We start from the raw sequence: 23,233 nt of genomic DNA on the forward strand, positions 1-23,233 counted from the left end.
AGAGATTGTGCATCTGTATATCAACTGTTTGAATCATTTTGATTAGCTGTCAGTCTTTTCTGGTTTTTGACTTCTCTTTTAATAAGAATTAACTGCTTTGGATAGGACACTTTGTTTTCCAGAAGGCAAAAGTTTTGATGTAAAAACACAGGGATGGGATAGAAATCAGATTACAAACCCAGTAGCATGATCTGAGAGGAAGGTACTCAAAATTTTGTTAAATTAAAAACTGTGTTAGACATTGGGGTAGGTTTTATAGACTGGGTGGTTTACTTCTGACTGGCTCACTTTGTGGCACCAAGAAACACCAGAGATTATATATGTATAAAAGCTATTGCATCCCCAAAATGATCATCAGGAGACACTGAAATGTTCAGGAGAGTATAATGTACACTGGGAAAACGCTTCCAAAAGAAAGCATGAGGCTCCATGATAACAGCAGGAAAAAGAGAGCATTTGCTACACACACACGCATGCACACACACACACACACACACACACACCCAATATTATGAGATAAACATCCCTTGCTTTAAAATATTCATTTCTCAAGGAACATATAACGTTTCTAAATTTCTATGAATTTAATACAATGTCATCACCACATATAATATGAAAACTGATGGCACAGCAGAGAGAAACTTTCTAATGCATTTCCATAGACAGACCTTTAAATTTTTTCTCACATGTTGATTGGCCAATGTTAAAATTCTTCATGTGGGGAAGGAACATTTGAGCAAGAAAAAAAAATTGAAGAATAAAGTGACCCCAATGAAGTTTTCCCCTTTCTGCTCTTTGTTTAGACACACAGGACTTTATGGATATCCCATATGAGGGTTTTATGTAAAGATAAAAGCTTTGTTGCAGCAAGAAAAAGAGGATTCAAGTAAGTTATCAGGAATCCAGGAAGCTTCCCCTGTGAGCTAGCTCCATGTGAGCCTGTGCTCTGGGAATATGTGGAGACTCTGGCTTAAAAATCACAAGATTTATAGGAGGAATCTTGGCTTTGGGAGACCTCCTTACAAAGCTTTCAGTGACCTCTTAAGTAACCAAGCCAGCCTTTTTGAACTAGTTAGGGAAACACAACAGAAGCTAACCTTGGCCGGGGCGGGGTGGGGGGGTTGTACTGTAAACTGCACCAATTTATTATTATTATTATTATTTTTACTTTATTTTGCTTTACAATACTGTATTGGTTTTGCCATATATTGACATGAATCCACCACAGGTGTACGTGAGTTCCCAATCCTGAACTCCCTTCCCACCTCCCACCCCATATCATCTCTCTGGATCATCCCCGTGCACCAGCATCAATTTTAAGTCTCAATAGAGTCAGAAACATCCAAACTTGTCACTATTTCCAGAAACAGAACTTAAAATTTTTTAAATCTAAATGTATTCATTTTATTTTTTTTTTAATTTTATTTATTTATTTTTTTTTTAATTTTTTATTTTTTTTTTAAATTTTAAAATCTTCAATTCTTACATGCGTTCCCAAACATGAACCCCCCTCCCACCTCCCTCCCCACAGCATCTCTCTGTATTCATTTTAATTGGAGGCTAATCTCTTTACAATATTGCATTGGTTTTGCCATACATCGACATGAATCTGCCACAGGTGTACACGTGTTCCCCATCCTGAACCCCCCTCCCACCTCCCTCCCCAGGAACTTTTCTAACCAAGCTGCACGTATGCTCTGTGTCCATTTTAAATAATGCTTCTGAAGAAGACTTCTTATACTTTTCAAGAATATATGATGTCATTTAATGAAATACCACAGCAAGGAAAATAAATAGATGAAAAACATATAGGGATAGAATAGCACTGATTATCTGGGAACAGTACAGTTAGGTTAAAACTTAACAAAAAGACTGAGAAATGTATTTGAAAATTTAAAAATATATTTGTATGTGGTTCATGAGTTGATGGAGAGATCATAAACTGTAACCAATATTAAATAATAAACAATGAATGAGAATGAAAAAATTGCAGAGAAAAACTTAAATCATGCTCTGAAGTTCATATAATAGCATAATATATACTCCTATCCCCTAATAAATAGGTGACAATAAATGGTTGGAAATTTAAAAATAGAAAAATAACTATATCCTTAAAATTCTTACAGATTCTCCTTCAATGAAGAGGTAGAATTAATGAAAAAATACATAAACTGAAGTAGCTCAGATTCCCAATGTCAAAAGTTGATTTCTGAGAAGCAGGTAAAACAAAACATTTGGTGAGATAGACTAAGGAAAATGAGAAGGACGAGATGTACTGTTAGAAGTGAGACTCACACAAATGTGAACTGGCCAATAGGATATGAATTCCAGATATCATCCTTTAGTAGAACTGCCTTTTAGCTTTCTGAATGGTGCCTTTAGGTGAACATCAGATTTTAGTGTAATTTTAGTTTTATCTTAGAAAGAAACTTGCTTTGTATTCTTTAATTTTCCTTTTGTTTTCTCTGGCAACTGCAAAGTAAGGAAAGATCAGAAAACTCAAATTTCTTCAAAGTTTACTCAACATTTCTAAATCTAACCATTTTAAGTGAAAATTTGTTTATGAGACTTTAATGCTAATAACTAATGCTCTTACTTTTGCGGTAGATTTATAATCCTAGATTTTATGTAAGTTGGATTATGATTAATTCTGTCAGACTTTCCAAGATTGAAGAAAGATAACTGTAATGGTATATCTATGTAGAAGTGGAGATAATATAGTTTGTTTTTGTTGTTTTTAGTCTCTTAGACATTTCTGACTGTTTTCAGACTCCATGGACTGTGGCCTGCCAGGTTCCTTGTCCATGTGATTTCACAGACAAGAGTACTGGATTTGGTTGTCATCTCCTTCTCCAGTATACATAGTTTTGATACATGATATCACCCCTGTTTATATGAAAGAGTACATTTTTTTTAAAATTGGACTTTTGACTTTCAGAGATTTGAAATATCTAATAATTACTTTTTCTCTGAATCCTTTGCTATAGGTCTCCTATTCCATCCAAATTGACAAGAAAACATACACTTTCCCACTTGAAAAACAGTAAGTGGACATTCTTCTTTTCATAGAGTTGTTTTTAGTTTCTTAAGTTTTTAATGGCTTCCTATAACTGAGTCTACATTAAAGCCTAAACATTCAAAAGCATGAGTATTTTATTTAACATGTTAAGTCTTCTTGTTAAATCATGTCAGATTAGACTTTTGAGTCATTATCATTAGACCTTAAGTCTAATATTCAGATTCAACTATAATGATATAAATATTAGAGCATATGAAATACATGCACATCATTTTATGTAACTCCTTACATTTAATTACATTACAATTGTAAATGAACTAATGTTATCTGCCCATAATTCAGTTTGTTTGTTTCATGTCATTTTACATAATTATGTGACTTTATGCATTTTGTTTAATGTTACACTCTCAGTTTGTCTCATTTTGCTATAGTGTATACTTTAAATGTCTTCAGATTTCTGCTTTCATTCTGTGAGGAAACCAACATCAATAATCTGTGTGTAGCACTCCATGACTTTCAAATCTAAATTTCATCTTTGTCTAAAATAAAACATACAGAAACCTACCCAAAAAAGGATTTCTTTGCTCAAATGCAAATTGTCTTCTGCAAGTGTCTTATTTAATAACAGCATATATATTCTTTCTCTGTATGTATATTTTCACTCATTTTTAGTAGTGAGAATGCATGGTATATAGTATTGATGGGTAATGCGGTTATTTCCAGGGATTGTCACTATAGACTCTGACAAGAAGCATCCTCATCCATGCATTTTTATATCATTGAGATGTTGTTATACAACAGACTTGGTATAAATTAATGGACTTCTGTATCAAGAAGGATGAATGCTAAAGATAGTCATCAGTTCAGTTCAGTTCAGTCGCTCAGTCGTGTCCGACTCTTTGTGGCCCCATGAGTCACAGCATGCCGGGCCTCCCTGTCCATAACCAACTCCCGGAGTTCACTCAGACTCACATCCATCGAGTCAGTGATGCCATCCAGCCATCTCATCCTCCATCGTCCCCTTCTCCTCCTGCCTCCAATCCCTCCCAGCATCAGAGTCTTTACCAGTGAGTCAACTCTTCGCATGAGTTGGCCAAAGTACTGGAGTTTCAGCTCCAGCATCATTCCCTCCAAAGAAATCCCAGGGCTGACCTCCTTCAGAATGGACTGGTTGGATCTCCTTGAAGTCCAAGGGACTCTCAAGAGTCTTCTCCAACACCACAGTTCAAAAGCATCTATTCTTCGGCGCTCAGCTTTCTTCACAGTCCAACTCTCACATCCATACAAGACCACTGGAAAAACCATAGTCCTGACTAGGTGGACCTTTGTTGGCAAAGTAATGTCTCTGCTGTTCAATATGCTATCTAGGTTGGTCATAACTTTTCTTCCAAGGAGTAAGCATCTTTTAATTTCATGGCTGCAATCATCATCTGCAGTGATTTTGGAGCCCCCCCAAAATAAAGTCTGACACTGTTTCCACTGTTTCCCCATCTATTTCCCATGAAGTGATGGGACCAGATAACAGTAATAATAATAAAGACAAGAACAACAGTAACTGACATTTACTGAGCAAGTACCATTTTCCAAGTGCATTTCTAGCAATTTTCATGTTGCTGAGTCACGTATGACTCTTTGGTGCTTCATAGACTGCAGCATGCCAGGCTCTCCTGTCCTCCATTTATCTAACCATCTCCTCTTCCATCACCCTCATCTCCTTTTGCCTTCAATCTTTCCCAGCATCAGTGTCTTTCCAATGAGCAGATTCTTCACACCAGCTGGCCAAAGTATTGGAGCTTCAGCTTCAGCATCAGTCCTTCCACTGATTATTCAGGTTTGATTGCCTTTAGGATAAACTGGCTTGATCTCATTGCAGTCCGCAGGACTCTCAAGTGTCTTCTCCAGAACCACAGTTCAGTGACATCAGTTCCTCAGCACTCAGCCTTCTCATGGGCCTATTCTCAAATCTGTACATGACTACTGGAAAAAGAATGACTTTGACTATACAGACCTTTGTCGGTGAAGTGGTATCTCTGCTTTCTAGTACACTGGCTATGTTTGTCGTAGCTTTACTTTGAAGAAGCAAGTGTCTTTTAATGCCACGTCTGCAGTCACTGTCTTCAGTGATTATGGAAACCAAGAAAATAAAATCTGTCACTGATTTTGCTTTTTCCACATCTATTTGCTATGAAGAGAGGGGACCAGAAGCTATGATCTTAGTTTTTTGAATGTTGAATTTTAAGCCAGCTTTTTCACTCTCCTCTTTCACTCTCATTGGGAGGCTTTTAGTTCCTCTTCACTTTCTGCCATTAGAATGTTATTATCTGCACATGTCAGGTTGTTGATATTTCTCCAACAGTCTTCATTCAAGCTTCTGCTTCATCCAGCCCATCATTCCACATGACGTACTCTGCTCATAAGTTTAATAAGCAGGGTAACAATATACAGCCTCTTACTCCTTTCCCTATTTGCACCAGTCAGTTGTTCCATGTCTGATTCTAACTGTTGCTTCTTGACACACATATAGGTTTCTCAGAAGAGAGGTAAGGTGTTCTGGTATAAGCATTTCTTTGAGAAATTTTCCACAATTTATCGTGATCCATAGTCAAAGGCTTTAGCGTAGTCAATGAAGGAGAAGTAGATGTTTTTCTGTTTCTCCCTTGCTTTCTTCATGATCTAACGAATGTTGGAAATTTGATCTCTGTCTTCTCTACTTCTTCTAAACTGAGCTTGTACATCTGGAATTACATAGCTCTTGCACTTCTGAAGTCTAACTTGAAGGTTTTGAGCATAGCCTTGCTAGCATGTAAAATTAGCACAATGATAAGGTTGTTTGAGCATTCTTTGGCATTGCCCTTTTTGGAGGTTGGAATAAAAACTGACATTTTCCACCCCTGTGACCACTGCTGGGTTTTCCAAATTTGTTGATTTACTGAGTGCAGCACTCTAACAGCATCATCTTTTAGAATTTTGAATAATTCAGCTGTAATTCTTTTACTTCCATTAACTTTGTTCATAATAGTGCTTCCTAAGGCCCACTTGATTTCACATTCCAGCATGTCTGGTGCTAGGTGAGTGACGACACTATCGTGGTATTTTGGGTCATTAAAACCTTTCTGGTATAGTTCCTCTGCATATTCTTGCCACCTCTTCTTAATATCTTTTTGCTTCAGTTAGATCTTCAGTGTTTCTGTCCTTTTATCAGGCCCATCTTTGCTTGAAATATTCCCTTATCTCCAGTTTTCTTGAAGAGATCTTTAGTCTTTCCCTTTCTATTATTTTTCTGTTTTTGTTTGTTTGTTTTTTTTTTTTTCATTGCTCAAGTAGTCTTTCTCATCTCTCCTTGCTATTCTCTGGTACTCTGCATTCAGTTGAGTATATCTTTTCCTTTCAGCCTTGCCTTTCACTTCTCTTCTTTCCTCAGCTATTTTTAGCACATCCTCAGACAACCACTTTGCCTTCTTGCATTTCTTCTTCTTTGGGATGGTTTTGGTCATTGCCTCCTATACAGTGTTACAAACTTCCATCCATAGTTCTTCAGGCACTCTTCTACCAGGTCTAATCCCTCGAGTCTATTTGTCACCTCTACTGTATAATCATAAGGGATGTGATTTATATCATACCTGAATGGCCTAGTGGCTTTCCTTGCTGTCTTCAACTTTAGCCTGAATTTTGCAATAAGGAGCTCATGATCTATGCCACAGTCAGCCCCAGGTTTTGTTATTACTGACTGTATACAGCTTCTCCATCTTTGGCAACAAAGAACATAATCAATCTGACTTCGGTATTGATCATCCTTTGATGACCATTTGTAGACTGATCCACTGGATTGTTTGGAAAGAGTGTTTACTATGACCAGTGTGTTCTCTTGACAAGACTCTGTTAGCCTTTGCCCGCTTTCATTTTGTACTTCAAGGCCAAGCTTGTCTGTTATTCCAGGTTTTTCTTGACTTCCTTCTTTTGCCTTCTAATCCTCTATGATGAAAAGGGCATTTTTAAAAATCTTTGTTCTAGAAGCTGTCCTAGGTCTTCATAGAACCAGTCAACTTCACTGTCTTTAACATCAGCCATTGGGGTGTAGACTTGGGTTACTGTGATGTTGAGTGGTTTGCCTCAGAAACGAACTGAGATCATTCTGTCATTTTTGAGATTGACCCAATTACTGCATTTTGAACTCTTTTGTTGACTATGAGGGCTACTCCGTTTCTTCTAAGGGATTCTTGCCCAAAACAGTGGATATAATGGTCATCTGAATTAAATACACTCTTTCCCATCCATTTTAGTTCACTGATTCCTAAGATGTTGATGTTCAATCTTACCATCTCTTGCTTGACCACTTCCAGTTTACCTTAATTCATGGAGCTAACATCCCAGGTTCCTATGCAATATTGTTCTTTACAGTATTGGACTTTCATCACCAGACACATCCACAACTTAGCTTTGTTCCTGCTTTGGCCAAACTGCTTCTTTCTTACTGTGCAAAAGTGCAGTCGCTCAGTCGTGACTGACTCTTTGCGACCCCATGGACAGTAGCCTACCAGCCTCCTCTGTCCATGGGATTTTCCAGGCAAGAGTATTGGAGTGGGTTGCCATTTCCTTCTCCAGGGGATCTTCCCGGCCCAGGGATTGAACTTGAGTCTCCTGCATTTCCAGCAGATACTTTAACATCTGAGCCACATTATTAATTGCCATCCATTCTTCCTGAGTAGCATATTGGATACCTTCAATCTGAGGGGCTCATCTTCCAGTGTCATATCTTTTTGCTTTTTTCATATGGTCTGTGGGGTTTTCCAGGCAAGAATACTGGAGTGGGTTGCCATTTCCTTCTCCAGTGTACTACATTTTGCCAGAACTCTCCACTGTGACCCATCCATCTCGGGTGCCCCCTCACGGCATGGCTCATAGCTTCATGTAGTGACACAAGCATCTCTGCCAAGGCAAGGCTGGAATCCACGAAGGGGATTTTACCTGGGGGTCTGGCAAATTACCAGCCCAGTTTGAGACTATGCCACTTGTTTTGCTGGGGCCTTTCCAGGTGGCTCAGTGGTAAAGAATCCTCCTGCCAAAGCAGGAGATGCAAGAGACTCATGTTCAGTTCCTGAGTGGGGAAGATATCCTGGAGGAGGCAGTGGCAACCCACTCCAGTATTCTTGCCTGGAGAATAGCGTGGACAGAGGAGCCTGGTGGGTTACAGTTCATGGGGTTTCAGTATCGGAAACACGAGTGAGTGACTGAGCACCACTGCACACTTACTTTTGCCAAAGTGATGTTGGGTGAATTGATTTCAACAGAGGCTTCAAAAGGCTCTCCTGGGTTTCTGCTGTCCATCTTTACCTGTCATCCCCACGAAAACATGTTTTGGCTAAGCTTGCGGAAAGATTAAAGACATGTGGATCATAGCCAAGGTGTTCTATTTATCCCTACATCAGCCAATATTCAGCTGATTCCTGTACCACTGAGCAAGCCTGGCCAGTTAGCAGAGTTGTCATGGCTACTGGCACATGACCCAAAAGTGTGAGCCGTAGGTACATTTGTTTTCCTGTATGTGGTTGTGGTCGTTCATAATGCAACATTGTGCATAATATTATTTGTTGAGATTCATTCATATTGATGTGTGCAAAATGATTTTTAATGCATATGTCACCATCAAATTAATATATCTCATAAATTATCTATCCTCCCTTATTGCAGCAAGAAAGCTCTCTAGTTGACATCCCTGGACATGACTTCCCAGGCCTCAGTGTAGCTATTGAATTATAAATAAGAAAATTCTCAAGTGTTATATACTGCCAGGTTTTTTTCTTCAAAACCCTTATAACTAACTTTTATGACAATAAATTAAAGGATATTTGTTTTCTACATTCTCAACCAAATGCACATATTCACTCATTTTTGTTAATTAGTGGATAACAAATACTATTTTATTGTTGCTTTAATATGCAGTTCCCTGGTTATTAATAACATGTAGAGTCTTTCCAAGTGAAAATGTACAGTTCTCATTGACTTGCTTCCCTTAGGATTTTAAGGTAATTAGTTTTTATTCAGATTAGTCACTCAGTAGTGTCCGACTCTTTGCGATCCCATAGACCACAGCATGCCAGGCCTCCCTGTCCATCACCAACTCCAGGAGTTTCTCCAAACTCATATCCATTGAGTTGGTGATGCCATCCAACCACCTCTGTCATCGTCTCTGTCATCGTCTTCTTCCGCCTTCAATCTTTCCCAGCATCAGGGTCTTCTCTAATGAGTCAGCTCTTCGCATCAGGAGCCGATTATACAGAGTGAAGTAAGCCAGAAAGAAAAACACCAATACAGTATACTAACACATATATATGGAATTTAGAAAGATGGTAATGATAACCCTCTATGCAAGACAGCAAAAGAGACACAGATGTATAGAACGGACTTTTGGACTCTGAGGGAGAGGGAGAGGGAGAGGGTAGGATGATTTGGGAGAATGGCACTGAAACATGTATACTATCATGTAAGAAACGAATTGCCAGTCTATGTTCGATACAGGATACAGCATGCTTGGGGCTGGTGCACAGGGATGATCCAGAGAGATGATATGGGATGGGAGGTCGGAGGGGGGTTCAGGATTGGGAACTCATGTACACCCGTGGTTGATTCATGTCAATGTATGGCAAAACCAATACAGTATTGTAAAGTAAAATAAAGTAAAAATAAAAATTAAAGAAAAAAAATAATGAGTCAGCTCTTCACATCAGGTGGCCAAAGTATTGTCTTTTATTCATTAGTTTTAAGTTATTTATATTCTAGGTATGGCTTTATCTCTCTGTTTTTATACTTTTGCTCCATCATCAATTTGTGAGAAGTTTTGTTTTCTCTGGCTATTACCACTTTATCTTTTCTGTAGTTGTGAAAATAGCATGTTGAATATTGATGTTTTCTTCCTATATTTTGGGGGTTTATTGCTTTAAAAAAGAATTTTCAAATAATCCTTATATTCATATTTTTTCTCATAGATTCTCATGTTCTCATGTTCTTCTTAAAGATCCGAAAGTGATACCATAACATCTTATATTTTTAAAAATTCTCTTTCCATTTGAGATGTAAATCCACTACTTTCAGTTTCTTTATTGGCTCTATTTGCATTTTCCCTCTTTTTTGAAGCTTTTTTTTTTTACTTGCAGTTTTCTGCTGACTCAGGTATTATTTAGTTAGAATATTTTCTTCAGAAGGAATATGTAAATACTATGCGTCCCTAATCACAGATCTGTGGATGTCTTTTTGTTCTCATAATTAAATAACATTTTGGCAATGTGTAGAATTTTGAGTCGTATTTCTTTTCTATACATTTTTGTAATTTGATATGGTATATTTTAAGTTTTCCAGTATATTTTCTTTGTATGGGTGAGTGTGAGTTTCTATCTATATGTCTGTATACTACATTAATATTCCCTGAAATATCCAAAGTCCCTTAATGTTTTCTTTTTAATTTTCAGCCCGTATACCTTATTTTCTTCCATGGGGAATCTATGCTTTCATCCTGCATCTTATTTCTCTGTGCTGTATATCATATTCTATAACTATGATCAAATCTTTATTTTTGATGTGCATTCTGCCAACATCTTTCTTCTTTATTGGCTAAACCTTTAATTATGTTTACAGCAAGCAAATTTTCTTGGATACATTTATTCGATTCTTTAATATTAACTGCCTGCCAATGCAGGAGACAGAAGAGATGTGGATTTGATTCCTGAGTCGAGACTGTCCCCTGGAGGAAGGCATGGCAGCCCACTCAAGTAATGTTGCTTTCAAAATTTCATGGACACTGGGGTACACATGTCTCTTTCAATTCTGGTTTCCTTGGTGTGTATGCCCAGCAGAGGGATTGCTGGGTCATAAGGCAGTTCTATTTCCAGTTTTTTAAGGAATCTCCACACTGTTCTCCGTAGTGGCTGTACTAGTTTGCATTCCCACCAACAGTGTAAGAGCGTTTCCTTTTCTCCACACCCTCTCCAGCATTTATTGCTTGTAGACTTTTGGATCGCAGCCATTCTGACTGGCGTGAAATGGTACCTCATTGTGGGCTGGTGCACTGAGACAACCCAGAGGGATGGTACAGGGAGGGAGGAGGGAGAGGGGTTCAGGATGGGGAACACATGTATACCTGTGGCAGATTCATGTTGATGTATGGCAAAACCAATACAATATTGTAAAGTAATTAACCTCCAATTAAAATAAATAAATTTATATTTTTAAAAAATCTCATGGACACAGGAGACCAGTGGACTATAGTCCATAGAGTCAAAGAGTGGAACACAACTGAAGGGATATAGCATTCACATGTCGTGTATTTTAATTTCATAGTATCTTTTTTTTTTTTTCTCCTTCTCCAAATGGTCTGCTTGGAAAGCTTATTAATTTTTCTTGAACTTAAGATTGTTCTTGTCCATCAACGCTACTTCATTAGAAGCTAGCTTTTAAATTTTGCCTTTGATTTGTTTTTCATTTCCTTTCGTTGGATATTGTTTTTCTTTCAGTGCTCACTTGTATTTCCCTTATGTGCTTAGTTGCTCAATCATGTCCGACTCTTTGCAACCCCATAGGCTATAACCCAGCAACCTCCTCTGTCCATGGGATTCTCCAGGCAAGAATACTGGGGTGTGTTGCCATTCCCTCCTCCAGGGAGACTTCCCAACCCAACGATCAAACCCAAGGCTCCTGCATTGCAGGTGGATTCTTCACCATCTGAATTACCAAGGAAGCCTGATTTTCCTTATATCACTGATAAAGGCAGACTGGTGTGTTGTCTCATATAAAAAAGTAAAAGGTGTGGTTTTGATAAAGAGCCTAGGATGAATAAACTTACAAACTAATTTTTTCTCATTTTAATAATTCTTGTCAAATATCTGTGAAGGTTTTTACTTCTAATTTCTTTTTTCCAGAAATTACTGTTGGATTCCCACTCTGCAACCTCCATTTAAATTCTTACAGTTATAAAATGTAGCTCTGTCCTTGTTCCAGAATTCATGTTTTAGATGCTTTTGCCTAAACCCATCTGGGCCATTCAGATTCTTTAATCATTATATACACTGATATATAAAGATATACATAGTATATCACTATATGTATATGTGTGTGTATATATATATAATATATTTGAATCTTTTTGTCTTAGACATCCTTAAAAATTAACTATACTTCACTAACAATTATTTTTTCAAAAAAAGAATGAGAGCAAATAAAGCAGATATGAATAGAAAAGTAGTGACGAATAAACACTCTGTTAATGCTTTAGTTTCTCTCTATCGTGGTGTTCAGAGGCTTCTTGATGTTTGGAATCCTTGAGAAATCTAGGGTCCTTGGACTCTTTAGTCAGTAGAAATTGTTAAGTGGCCAGACAGGAATTCAGGCAAGGCTTTGTTGAGACTGGTGCTGCAGCAGGAGGGAGTGAAAACAAGCGACAGGTTCCCTTGCTCACTCTCTGAGGAGGATGGGCTAGTTCCTCATGTGAGGTAAAAGTCAGGGTGGATTGGTGGTCCAAGGCCACTCTGCTCACCACAGGAGAGGCCAATGAATCCGAGAGACGAGGGATTGAGACTTTATTTGGGGAGGCAGCTGACCGAGAAGATGGCAGACTAGCGCCTCAAAATAACTGTGTTATTGGGGTCTGAATGCCAGATTCTTTTATCGATCAGAGATGAGGGGAGGTGAGGTAGCAAAGTAAAAAGACCTTGACTCTTGCAAACATCTCCTAGAATGCCAAGTCTCAGGCAGAGGATGTGTTAATTTCTTCCTTCCTGCCATCTACAGCTCGTGGTTCTGAACAAAGGCACTCCAGTTTACAGTCAGGCAGAGGGGCAGGATTCTCTGAGGCAAGCCATTCAATTATAGTAACAAAAGCAACAAAGAGCAAGTCAAAGAAACTGTTCCAACATGGAGTCAGAGCTGGCTTCTCTGCAACAGTCTGCAGGTTCCCTTGGTGGTGCTGTGTACAGCATCACACACAGTGCCTTGCTGTGAGAAAATTCCTGGCACCTCAGAAGTGGTAGAGTCACTCTGTGGCCTTTTTGTGTCTTATTTGTTCATACTTACCCAGACTGCTCATGCAGGCAGTTATTTTTAGTCACTTATAGTTCCTTTATCATTTGTTACACAAGGAGACACTGGCCTAGGTCAAGCACTCGGTAAAGAGTTCAGGTCCCACCCTATCTCATCCCTACCTAAACATGTTAGATTGTTCCAAGATAATCAACATCCACCTAGTAAGAAGCTTATAGTGTTAAACTCTATTTATATCGCATTTATGTAAAAATAACATATGATATTTGAGCCAAAGACTAGAATCCTTCTTCCAAGCAAAGACTTTGAGATGTATTGTGTGGTTCTACAATTTTTCTCCTACTGCTTCAAGAGAAGCAGTTTCCATAGAAGGACCATGTCTTTTCCTAGGTTCCAGAAGGAAAGCGTTGTGGAGTTGAATCTGCAGTTACCTTGTAAACCACATTTGTTTTAATTTTAAAACACCTGGAATTTGTAGGTTGTTTTTTAGCCTAGGATACATTATGAAAAAACTTAATGAAATAAGCATGAATTTTTTCTCATTTATCAACCCATGGCTGCTTATTAGCAAATTATAACAAAAGCATTTATGCCATGAGATGTATAGATGGTTGAATCTATAAAAACTTTGCTTTGGGGTATTGGAAGTCCTGGATTTTATTAGACATCAATCTGTGTCATTACAGTGCCCACACCTGTGTCTGGTCATTCTGGTTCTTGTTTTCTCTTATATACATAACACGCTATCAGAAAGAAAGGTAGACAGTGGAGAGATGAACCCACTTCAGGTCAGTTCAGTCCCTCAGTCTTGTCTGACTCTTTGCAACCCCATGGACTGCGGAACGCCAGGCCTCCCTGTCCATCATCAACTCCCAGAACTTACTCACACTCATGCCATCCAACCATCTTATCATCTGTCACCCCCTTCTCCTCCTGCCTTCGATCTTCCCCAGCATCAGGGTCTTCTCCAATGAATCCATTCTTTGCATCAGGTGGCCAAAGTATTGGAGCTTCAGCTTCAGCATCAGTCCTTCCAGTCAATATTCAGGACCGATTTCCTTTAGCATTGAATGGGTTGATCTTCTTGCAGTCCAAGGAAGCCATTTCGTTTTTGCATATTTAAGCTTATAAAGTGGAAAGTAATGTTTTTCTTAAATGTCATAACTCTGGAAGTTACTTTTATTAATGCTGTTATTAAAACAAAGTTTATTGTTTTGGTTGAATTAGGTCATTTTTAGACTCTAATCTCCTGGTGTACTCATACAACAAATCGGGGGTGTTATATCCAGATTCTTCATTTATAAAGGTAAATTTTACTTTATGTTTTGTAGATTTTTATCCTTTTGTGGTAAAGGTATCATTGGTGGGAAGAATGAGCCTCCCTTATGCTCAGCCAGATTGTTGGGCAAGCAGATTGATCACAAACCCAAACATAATGTGGCTGTTGCTATGAAAACATGTTGAATAGAATGAGCATTTTAGAAAGTGAAACTCAGGAATCACTTAATTGAAAAGGTCATTTACATTCACTGGAAGTAGTTGTAGGAATTTGAGAGGAGAAAGAAGTGGGGAAAGGAACTCAGAAGCCTCTAAACACAGGGTGAATTTTTGTTGACGGTGTCATAGGAGCTGAGCAGTGAAGGGAACGGTGGAAACCACTTCACAGAAAGAGCACAGAAAAATAAAGCTGCTATAGCATATGGAGTACTAAATCCTAATATGTTTACATGAAAACCACAGAAATTTGAATTATATCCCCCAATGCAGATAAGAGTCCAAAAAGGTTTAAAAGAATATGAAGAAGTTAGCTTTAGTCTAAGATATGTAGTTTGCCAGAATAGATGATGAAGATACGAATGCAAGTGTTTGTTCAAATTCTGTTGCTGTGCTACGATTCAGAGAGAATGATATTTAAAATATGGTAACCGGTACAACATTTCTCTTTCTCACCATCTGCAAGTAGAAAGTAGGACAGAATTCATGAGACACTTGGTTTCAGACATTAGACAGTTAAAAGAAAAATCGGGAATTCTTCCTCTGACATAAAGGAAGCACAGAGGGTGAGTCTCACATTGAACTTGGTCCTCTGACCAGGAATAATGTCTTAACTATGGTACAAGAGTTGAATCAAATAGGACTTCTTATGAGTTTGGATTTTCTGAATTGTAGGGTAACGTATTCAGTCATTCACCACTAAGGATAATGTTAGAAATAGGTTTGGGGTTTTTTTTTTTTTTAATATGGTCTTTACAAAGTTAAGGAAATTCACTGTTCCTAGATTGGTAAGAATCTGTTTGTTTTTCTGCCCCATGATGGGGAATGTAATTAATTGCATAAGATGTCTTTTCTGTATTAGTTGATATGATCATATGATGTTGAGATAGTGTATTGCTTTGACTGATTTTCAAATATTGATACAATACCTAGAAAATACCTTTCATACCTATAAAAATCCAAACTTGGTCTTGTTGTATGAAATTTTTATTTGTGCCTGGATTTGACTTGCTAACAATTTCTTGAGAATTTTTGGGGTCAAATTTCATGAAAAATATTGGTCTATGATTTTCTTTTTTTGCAGTGACTTTGTCTAATTTTTAGATCAGAGTAATACTGTCTGTCTGTGAAGTCGCTCAGTCGTGTCCGACTCTTTGCGACCCCATAGACTATAGCCTGTCAGGCTCCTCTGTCCATGGGATTTTCCAGGCAAGAATGCTGGAGTGGATTGCCATTTCCTTCTCCAGGAGATCTTCCCGACCCAGGAATCGAATCCGGGTCTCCCACATTGCAGGCAGGCGCTTTACCATCTGAGCCACCAGGGAAGCCCAAATACATCAAAAAGGAATGCATTCTTTCTTGTTTTTCAGGAGGACATTGTATAAATACTTGTTAATTCTTAAGGTACTTGGTAAAATTCTACAGTGAAATCCCTGGGCTTTGGGATTTTGCATGTGTGTGTGTTGAGAGCTATTAAATTAGCAATTCAATTTGTTTAATAGTCATAGGCAATTTTATTTGTCTTTTTTTTTTTTTGGATTGCTTTGGTAGGTTCTAGTGTTTTAAGTAATTGGTCTGTTTCATCTCAGGGGCATTTCTGCATGGAATTTTGTAATAGTCTTTATTATTCTTTTAATGACTTACAGGAGCTTTAGTGATGTGTTGGTTCATTTCAGTCATTGATGATATGTGACTCCTCTTTTCTAACTGTCAGTCTTACTAGAGATTTTTCAATTTATTGCACATATCAAAGAACCGACTGTTTCTTGCTTTGATTTTCTTTGCTGTTATCTTCTTTTCAATGTCACATCTTTTTCTGTATTTCTTTTCTCCCTGATACCTTGCTGCAGGTTTATTTTGCTCTTCTTATTCTAATATGTTAAGGACAAAACTTAATAGGTGACCATTCTTCTGGAAAAGATTGAGGGAAAGAGAAGGCTTAATGTCATTTGAATCAGGAAATGTGATACCTCAGCCTTATCAAGATTATGGCCTATTTGGATTTGTGTGTGTGTGTTTGTGTGTGGATACATAAGAATTTCAGGATCATTTTTTCTGGTTCTGTGAAAAATGCTGTTGGATATTGTGTAGGAAGCACATTGAATTTGTAGATTGCTTTAGGTGGTATGGGAATTATGACCATAAGAATTCCCCCAATCCATGATCATTGGATCTCTTTCCATTGTGTCATATTTCTTTCATCAGTGTACTATAGGTTTAGAGTACAGGTCTTTCTCTTCCTTGGTTTAATTTAATCAAAAATATTTTATTCTTTTGGATGCTATTGTAAGTGGAATTGTTTTGTTAATTTCTCTTTCTGACAGTTTGTTAGTTTGTAGAAACACAAATGATTTTTGTATGTTAACTTTATACTCTGTAGCCTTGTTCAATTTACTAATATTTTTCTTCTTTAACCTATGTAGTAATTGCTTTTATTACTTGAATTTTGAATGTGGAACCTCCTTTGCATATCTGGGATAAATCCCACTTGGTTTTGGTTTACAATTTTTAAATTTATTGTTGATTTTTATTTCCTAATATGATGTTGAGAATTTTTGCATATATGTTCATGAGAGATTTTAATGTGTACCTCTTTTGTTTTTTTAAGTGTCATTGGTTGTTTTGGTTTTAGTATAATATTGGCCCACATAGCATGCATTAGAAGAATTTGTTCTGTTTCTATATTTTGAAGGAATGTATAGAGATTTGATATGGTTTTACGCAAATGTTTGGCAGAATTCAACAGTGACAACATCTGGGCCTGCTTGCTGCTTTGCAATTTGGCCGGTGATCAATATTATTCAACTTCTTTAAGAGAATCAGACTAGTCAGATTGTCTATTTCCTCTTACATGAGGTTTGACAAATAGTGTGTTTCAAATAGTTGGACCATTTTATCCAGGATTTAAAATTGGTAGACATAGAGTTGTTTATCTCATTCCTTTGTTATTCTTTTAATGTACATGAGGCTATAGTTAAGATACTTCTTTTATACTACTGATATCAGTAATTAGTGTCATCTCTCTTAGCACACCTGGAAAGAGGTTTATCAATTCTAAATATTTCTTTTCTGTTACTTACTTTGGCTTTAACTTGCTTTTCTTTTTTTCTAGTTTCCAAAGTGGAAACTTTAATTACTATCCCATAACTCCTGTAAGATTTGAGCACTTTCTACTGTCTTCCTTTGCTCCTTTGATCTGTTGGAGTTGAATTGAGTCTTTCTTCTGTCTGATGTAATCTGCTGCTGAAGACTTCTACTGAATTTTTTCAGTTCAGTCATTATTCTATGGCTTCCCTGGTGGCTTAGTGGTAAAGAACCTGCCAATGCAGGGGACAGGTTCAATTTATGAGTTAAGAAAACTCCTTGCAGAAGGAAATGGCAATCCACTCCAGTATTCTCATCTGGAAAGTCCCATGGGCAGAAGAGTCAGGTGGGCTACAGTCCTTGGGGTAGTGAAAGAATTGGACACGACTTGGCAGCTAAACAACAGCAGCAATTATTCTACAGCTCCATGATTTCTGTTTGATACTTTTAATATTTTATCTGGTTGTGTTTTTTTTTCAAACTCTCACTTGGTTCATGCATTGTTCTCCTAACCTCAATGAGCATCTTTATAGGAACATCTTTATTTTTAATTTTTTATTAGGTACATTAAGTTTATTTCACTAGTGTCAATTCAGCCTGTACCTTGTTCCTTTGTTTGAAATATCATTTCCTTATTCCTCATTTTACTTAACACTCTACTTTGGTGTCTGCTTATTAGGAAAGCAGTCCCCTCACAGGGTCTTCATGAGTGGCCTTGTCCAGAAGGACACCCCCACAAACCAGCCTGGCCAGTGATTCAGGGGTCCTCTACCAGCTGTTCCTCTCTTCGGGTAGAAGCAGACCTCCGTGGGGTTTCCCTGCCCTGGCTCTGTCTCAGAAGGGATGTTCACTGTTCTGTCATCCCAGGTCGGTGCCTCTGTTCTCCCACAGACTGTACCGTGGCTATAGTGCTGCAAGATCTGAGAGTCAGATGCTGGTTCTTGGGGCAGTATTGGTGAAGTGGGAGCACTGCATTCAATCCGTCCACTATTGTCTCCTGCCGTGGAGGCAGAGAGGTGGGATTTTTCTTCTTCTCACTCTGTAATGAGTGTGGACAAGCAGGGAAGGGAGTCAGTGGTGTCAAGTAACCCAAGCCACCATCTCCATTGTGCTCTGGGTGACTAGACTGCCCAGGTTTGGTGACCCTATTGCTTGGGTCTTCTCCTCAAAAACACTGGGGTACTGTTTGCTTGAACAACACCTTCTCCTGCCCTGGTCAATCTGGAAGCTAGATTATCTCTTTCTAATCTAATCGAATCTCTGGGGCGGATTCTCTGGTGAACAGGCATCCCAAATCTCCCTACTGGCTTTGGTGCATCTGATGTTGCATTCACCAAAAGATGTGCACGAGCCAGTCTGTTATTTCATGGTCTCTCACAGATGGAATTGGTGCATTAATTGCTACTCACTTGGTGTATTTGTTGAAGGATGGCAGATCCAGGGATTTCTAAACCACTGTCTTTTGACCAGGATTAAGTCTTTATTTCTTTGAATATTTTTTCTACTCTGCTAATTCTTTCTGGTACTCCTTCATGGATTCTGACATATATTTTTAAAAGTTGGTAATGTTCCATGTGTTCTTGAAACTCCATTTATTTTCTTAATTAATTTTCCTGTGATTTATATATTAGGTAAATTTTTTCTTTTCTGTCTTTTTTTTTGTTTCATATGTGATATTATACATGTTTCAATGCCATCCTCACAAATCATCCCATCCTCTCCCTCTCCCACAGAGTCCAAAAGACTGTTCTATGCATCTGTGTCTCTTTTATTTACGCATCTGTCTCAGGTTCACTGATTCTGTCCCTTGCCATCTGCACACTGCATTTGTTCCTACCCAGTTTGGGTTGTTTTCTTTGTTTGGGTTTTTTGTTTTTTGTGTTTTTTTTTTTTTGGTTCTAATTTCTTAGTTATTATTTTTAATAGCTTCTATTTCATTTCTGAAATTTCCTTATTCTTTCAGTTGTTTCAGGATGCTTTTAAAATGTTCATTGAATGAGTATTTTTACAGCTGCTTTAAAATCCATTGAATCATTCCAGTATGTGGCTAATCTCAATATGCAGCATCTGGTGTCTTCTCACATTTTGTTGTGATATTCTTGGTTCTTGATATATAGTTTTAGATTGTATCCTTGTCATTGAAATCTTCTATTGTTGTTGGCAATCACCCTGTTTAAGTTCAAATTTAGTGTGGTTGTTGCTCCAGTGACCATTTAGCTTTCTTGGAACGGAGCTCACTGGATCTCTGCCAGGGCAGCCCATGGCAGGAAACATTTCTTTCTTGGGCCACCCTCTGTTACTTGGTAATGTTGGTTGATGAGGGAACCATATAATGGAGAACATTTCCTCCAGCTGTATGTCAGTCACTGGCTATCAATATGCTTCTCAGTCTGTCTCTGCTAGTGCCCCTGAGAAAGGGAGGTTTTTTATCTAGGCCACTCTTTGCTGCTTTGAGTTTGGAGTGTTGAGAGTTATCTCAAGAGGATCATTTTATCTTATTGGGCATGCAAGGCCAGGAGATGCATAAACTGTGATGCTGTCTTCTGCTGGGTAAAATGTTGGGACCTGGTTTGCATTCTACATCTTTGTGAAGGTTTGTGGCATAGTTTACTGACACCACTGTGGGCAGAATTGGCTGCTACTGTTATCTGACAGTGGAGTGTGTATGCTCTGCCACTATCAGTTGGAGATAGGAGTTAAGTTGAGTATTGAGATGAGTGAATGCTTACTGATGGGTTTGTATGTCTGGACACTAATGCCATAGAATCATATTCGTACATGAGAATGTGATGATAATAGTGTGTTCATAGTCCAGGATTAACTGAAGAACAAGGCTGATTCTAGATATCACTACACTTCTTAAGGAAGAGGAAATATCCAGTAAAAGACTGTATCAGTCGAGAACATAGGAAGAGTAATGTTTTAAATGTCCATTGAGAAGAGACTTTCAAGTAAAGATGATCAACATGGTGAGATATGAAAAAATAGTGAAGAAATGTCAGTTAAGATATTTTGGTCTTACTTAGAATAAAACAAATGAAATGCTCACAGTGGAAGTCAAATTAATGCCAGTGATTACCTGAGGTAGAATTTTTAGACTATGTATTCAAAATGTAGACTGAGAATGACAAGATATAGATCAGAATGTTATTTATGGAAAGTTCAGATTTACAGCAAAAATCCTTTGGGAAAGAATAGGAGCTGTGAATATTCAAAGTCAGAAGAGTGTCAAGGGGAAAAGACTGTAGAAAGATAAAAAGGAAAGGAAATGTCTGTTGAACTGTATAATGGGATGCTTAAATTTGATCTTTGATGATGTCTAGAATGAGAGTTATCAATAAAATCAAACTCTTTGTTTGCTAATCATTACCGATGTATCTTTATATTACTCCTGTGCAGGGCCATTGCTTTTACCAAGGATATGCCACAGAGATTCCAAATTCAGCTGCGACACTTAGTACCTGCTCTGGACTCAGGTAATGACATATTCCAGAGATGTACCATAGTCGATATCTAGTGTGCCCTTTAACTTTTAGAAACTTCTTGAAGGGTAGATGGAAGACAAAGAAAATAGACACTTACACTGTGTTTCTTCTCATCTACTTTCTGTGCCTGCTTGTCTTATCTTTTCCACTATACTCTTTGTCTCTGCCAGGCTTGCAATTATAAAATTCATTCAGAAATAGCTGTCATCAGAATGAGAAATATCCGTATTACTGAGCCACTCTGGAACTGCAATGACTCTTAAATGCTATAATAGAAGGAGGTAGAAAATTGGGTTTACACATTGATGGAAGTAGGTTGGGGCTATTATTAGATATTAGGGGACAAACTCATTATCAAATTTCTACTTAATGTTTTCTTTTAATATTTATGTTTATTATTGAGAAATCCATATTTTTAATTTCTTTTTCATGTGTTTCAATATTCAGGGGATTATTGCAGTTTGAGAATGTCAGTTATGGAATTGAACCACTGGAATCGTCAACTACATATGAGCATGTGATTTATCCGTTCAGGGATAAAAAAAGTGATTTTTCTCCCATATCAGAGAACAGTTCTACCACTCAATTTGCAGATCAATCCTACAAAATTCTTGTGAAATCAAATGTAAGTAACTCATGTATACAAATTGTGATAAACATATTCACATTGATATCTGTTACATTTGGAAAACAAATTTAAAGTGATACTGGTTATAATAAAGCCTTCTCTTATAAAGTATTTAGTTTAAATATATTTTGATTAGTCATATAATATTAAAAAATTTAACAGCTGTAAATATGTAATTCAAAATTCTCACATATACCTAATTTTAAGTATTTTATGCAGATGTGCCTCTTTTTTTTACCTTTTTTTAATTTTTATTTTTACTTTATTTTACTTTACAATACTGTATTGGTTTTGCCATACATTGACATGAATCCACCACGGGTGTACATGAGTTCCCAAACATAAACCCCCCTCCCACCTCCCACCCCACATCATCTCTCTGGATCATCCCCGTGCACCAGCCCCAAGCAGCCTTTTAAGTATTTTTATGCAAATATACACAAATATTAAATGAAAACATTAAGTAGAAATTTGATCATGACCTTTGTCATTTCCACCAGGACTTTTCTGGTGGCTTATACGGTAAAGCATCTGTCTACAATGAGGGAGACCTAGGTTCGATCCCTGGGTTGGGAAGATCACCTGGAGAAGGAAATGGCAATCCACTCCAGTACTATTGTCTGGAAAATCCCATGGACAGAGAAGCCTGGTAGGCTACAGTCCATGGGGTCGCAAAGAGTCAGACATGACTGAGTGACTTCACTTTCCTTTGTCATTTCATATCTAAGGATAGTTCCATCTTGCTTGATTAACATGTAAATCCAGTTTTCTACCTTCTTCTATCTATTATTGCATTTTAGGAGTCATTGTGGTTCTAGGGTAGCACAGTTCCACTTTTACTGAATTTTCATCCTAAAAATATAAAGGTACTCAAATTTGCTCATTGTAAGTGTCATGCATTTTGCCATTTAGTAACTTTATTAGCTTTGTAAAAATAAATGTTAATTTTGATAGAAAATGCAAAAGTACAAATGAGGCAAGAACTGTTCCATATCTCATTGTCTAGACATAGTGTTCTTAGAACTTTGAGGCATTAGTTCTAATTATTTTACTCTTTCAAGTTATAAAGATGATTTAAAAAGGAAGAATTAAGAAAAAAATTACCTTATCATGTATTTTTCTTTGAAATTTGATTTGTGCTATTAAAAGGATAAGTTTTCACTTATCATTAAGTTGCATTAAATTTATTATCATTTTAAATTAATGTTAGTTAATATTATTAAAAATTTAAATATAAGCAGAAGGATAATAAAAATTGACCATAATACTATTCTCTAGACAAAAGGCTATTGTGAAATCCAGGACAATCATTTTGATATATTGTTTTTCATATACATGGCAACCCACTCCAGTACTCTTGCCTGGAAAATTCCATGGACAGAGAAGCCTTGTAGGCTACAGTCCATGGGGTCGCAAAGAGTCGGACACGACTGAGCAACTTCACTTCAATGTATTATATATATATATATATAAATTTAAAACATATGCTTTCATTAT

The 23,233-nt window shown here is 37.4% G+C and overlaps 1 protein-coding gene across 1 annotated transcript in view; it reads left to right on the forward strand.

The window, feature by feature from the left end:
* The window catches only part of LOC102186109 (disintegrin and metalloproteinase domain-containing protein 18-like), a 129,315-nt gene that overhangs the window by 5,610 nt on the left and 100,472 nt on the right, over positions 1-23,233 (forward strand). The window contains exons 3-6 of the mRNA XM_018041817.1: positions 2,988-3,043; positions 14,273-14,351; positions 21,023-21,099; positions 21,556-21,733. Coding sequence (XP_017897306.1) covers positions 2,988-3,043; positions 14,273-14,351; positions 21,023-21,099; positions 21,556-21,733 — 390 coding nt within the window. The remainder of the gene's footprint in view (positions 1-2,987; positions 3,044-14,272; positions 14,352-21,022; positions 21,100-21,555; positions 21,734-23,233) is intronic.

Source organism: Capra hircus, chromosome 27 (genome assembly GCF_001704415.2).
Source record: "Capra hircus breed San Clemente chromosome 27, ASM170441v1, whole genome shotgun sequence".
NCBI lineage: Eukaryota > Metazoa > Chordata > Mammalia > Artiodactyla > Bovidae > Capra > Capra hircus.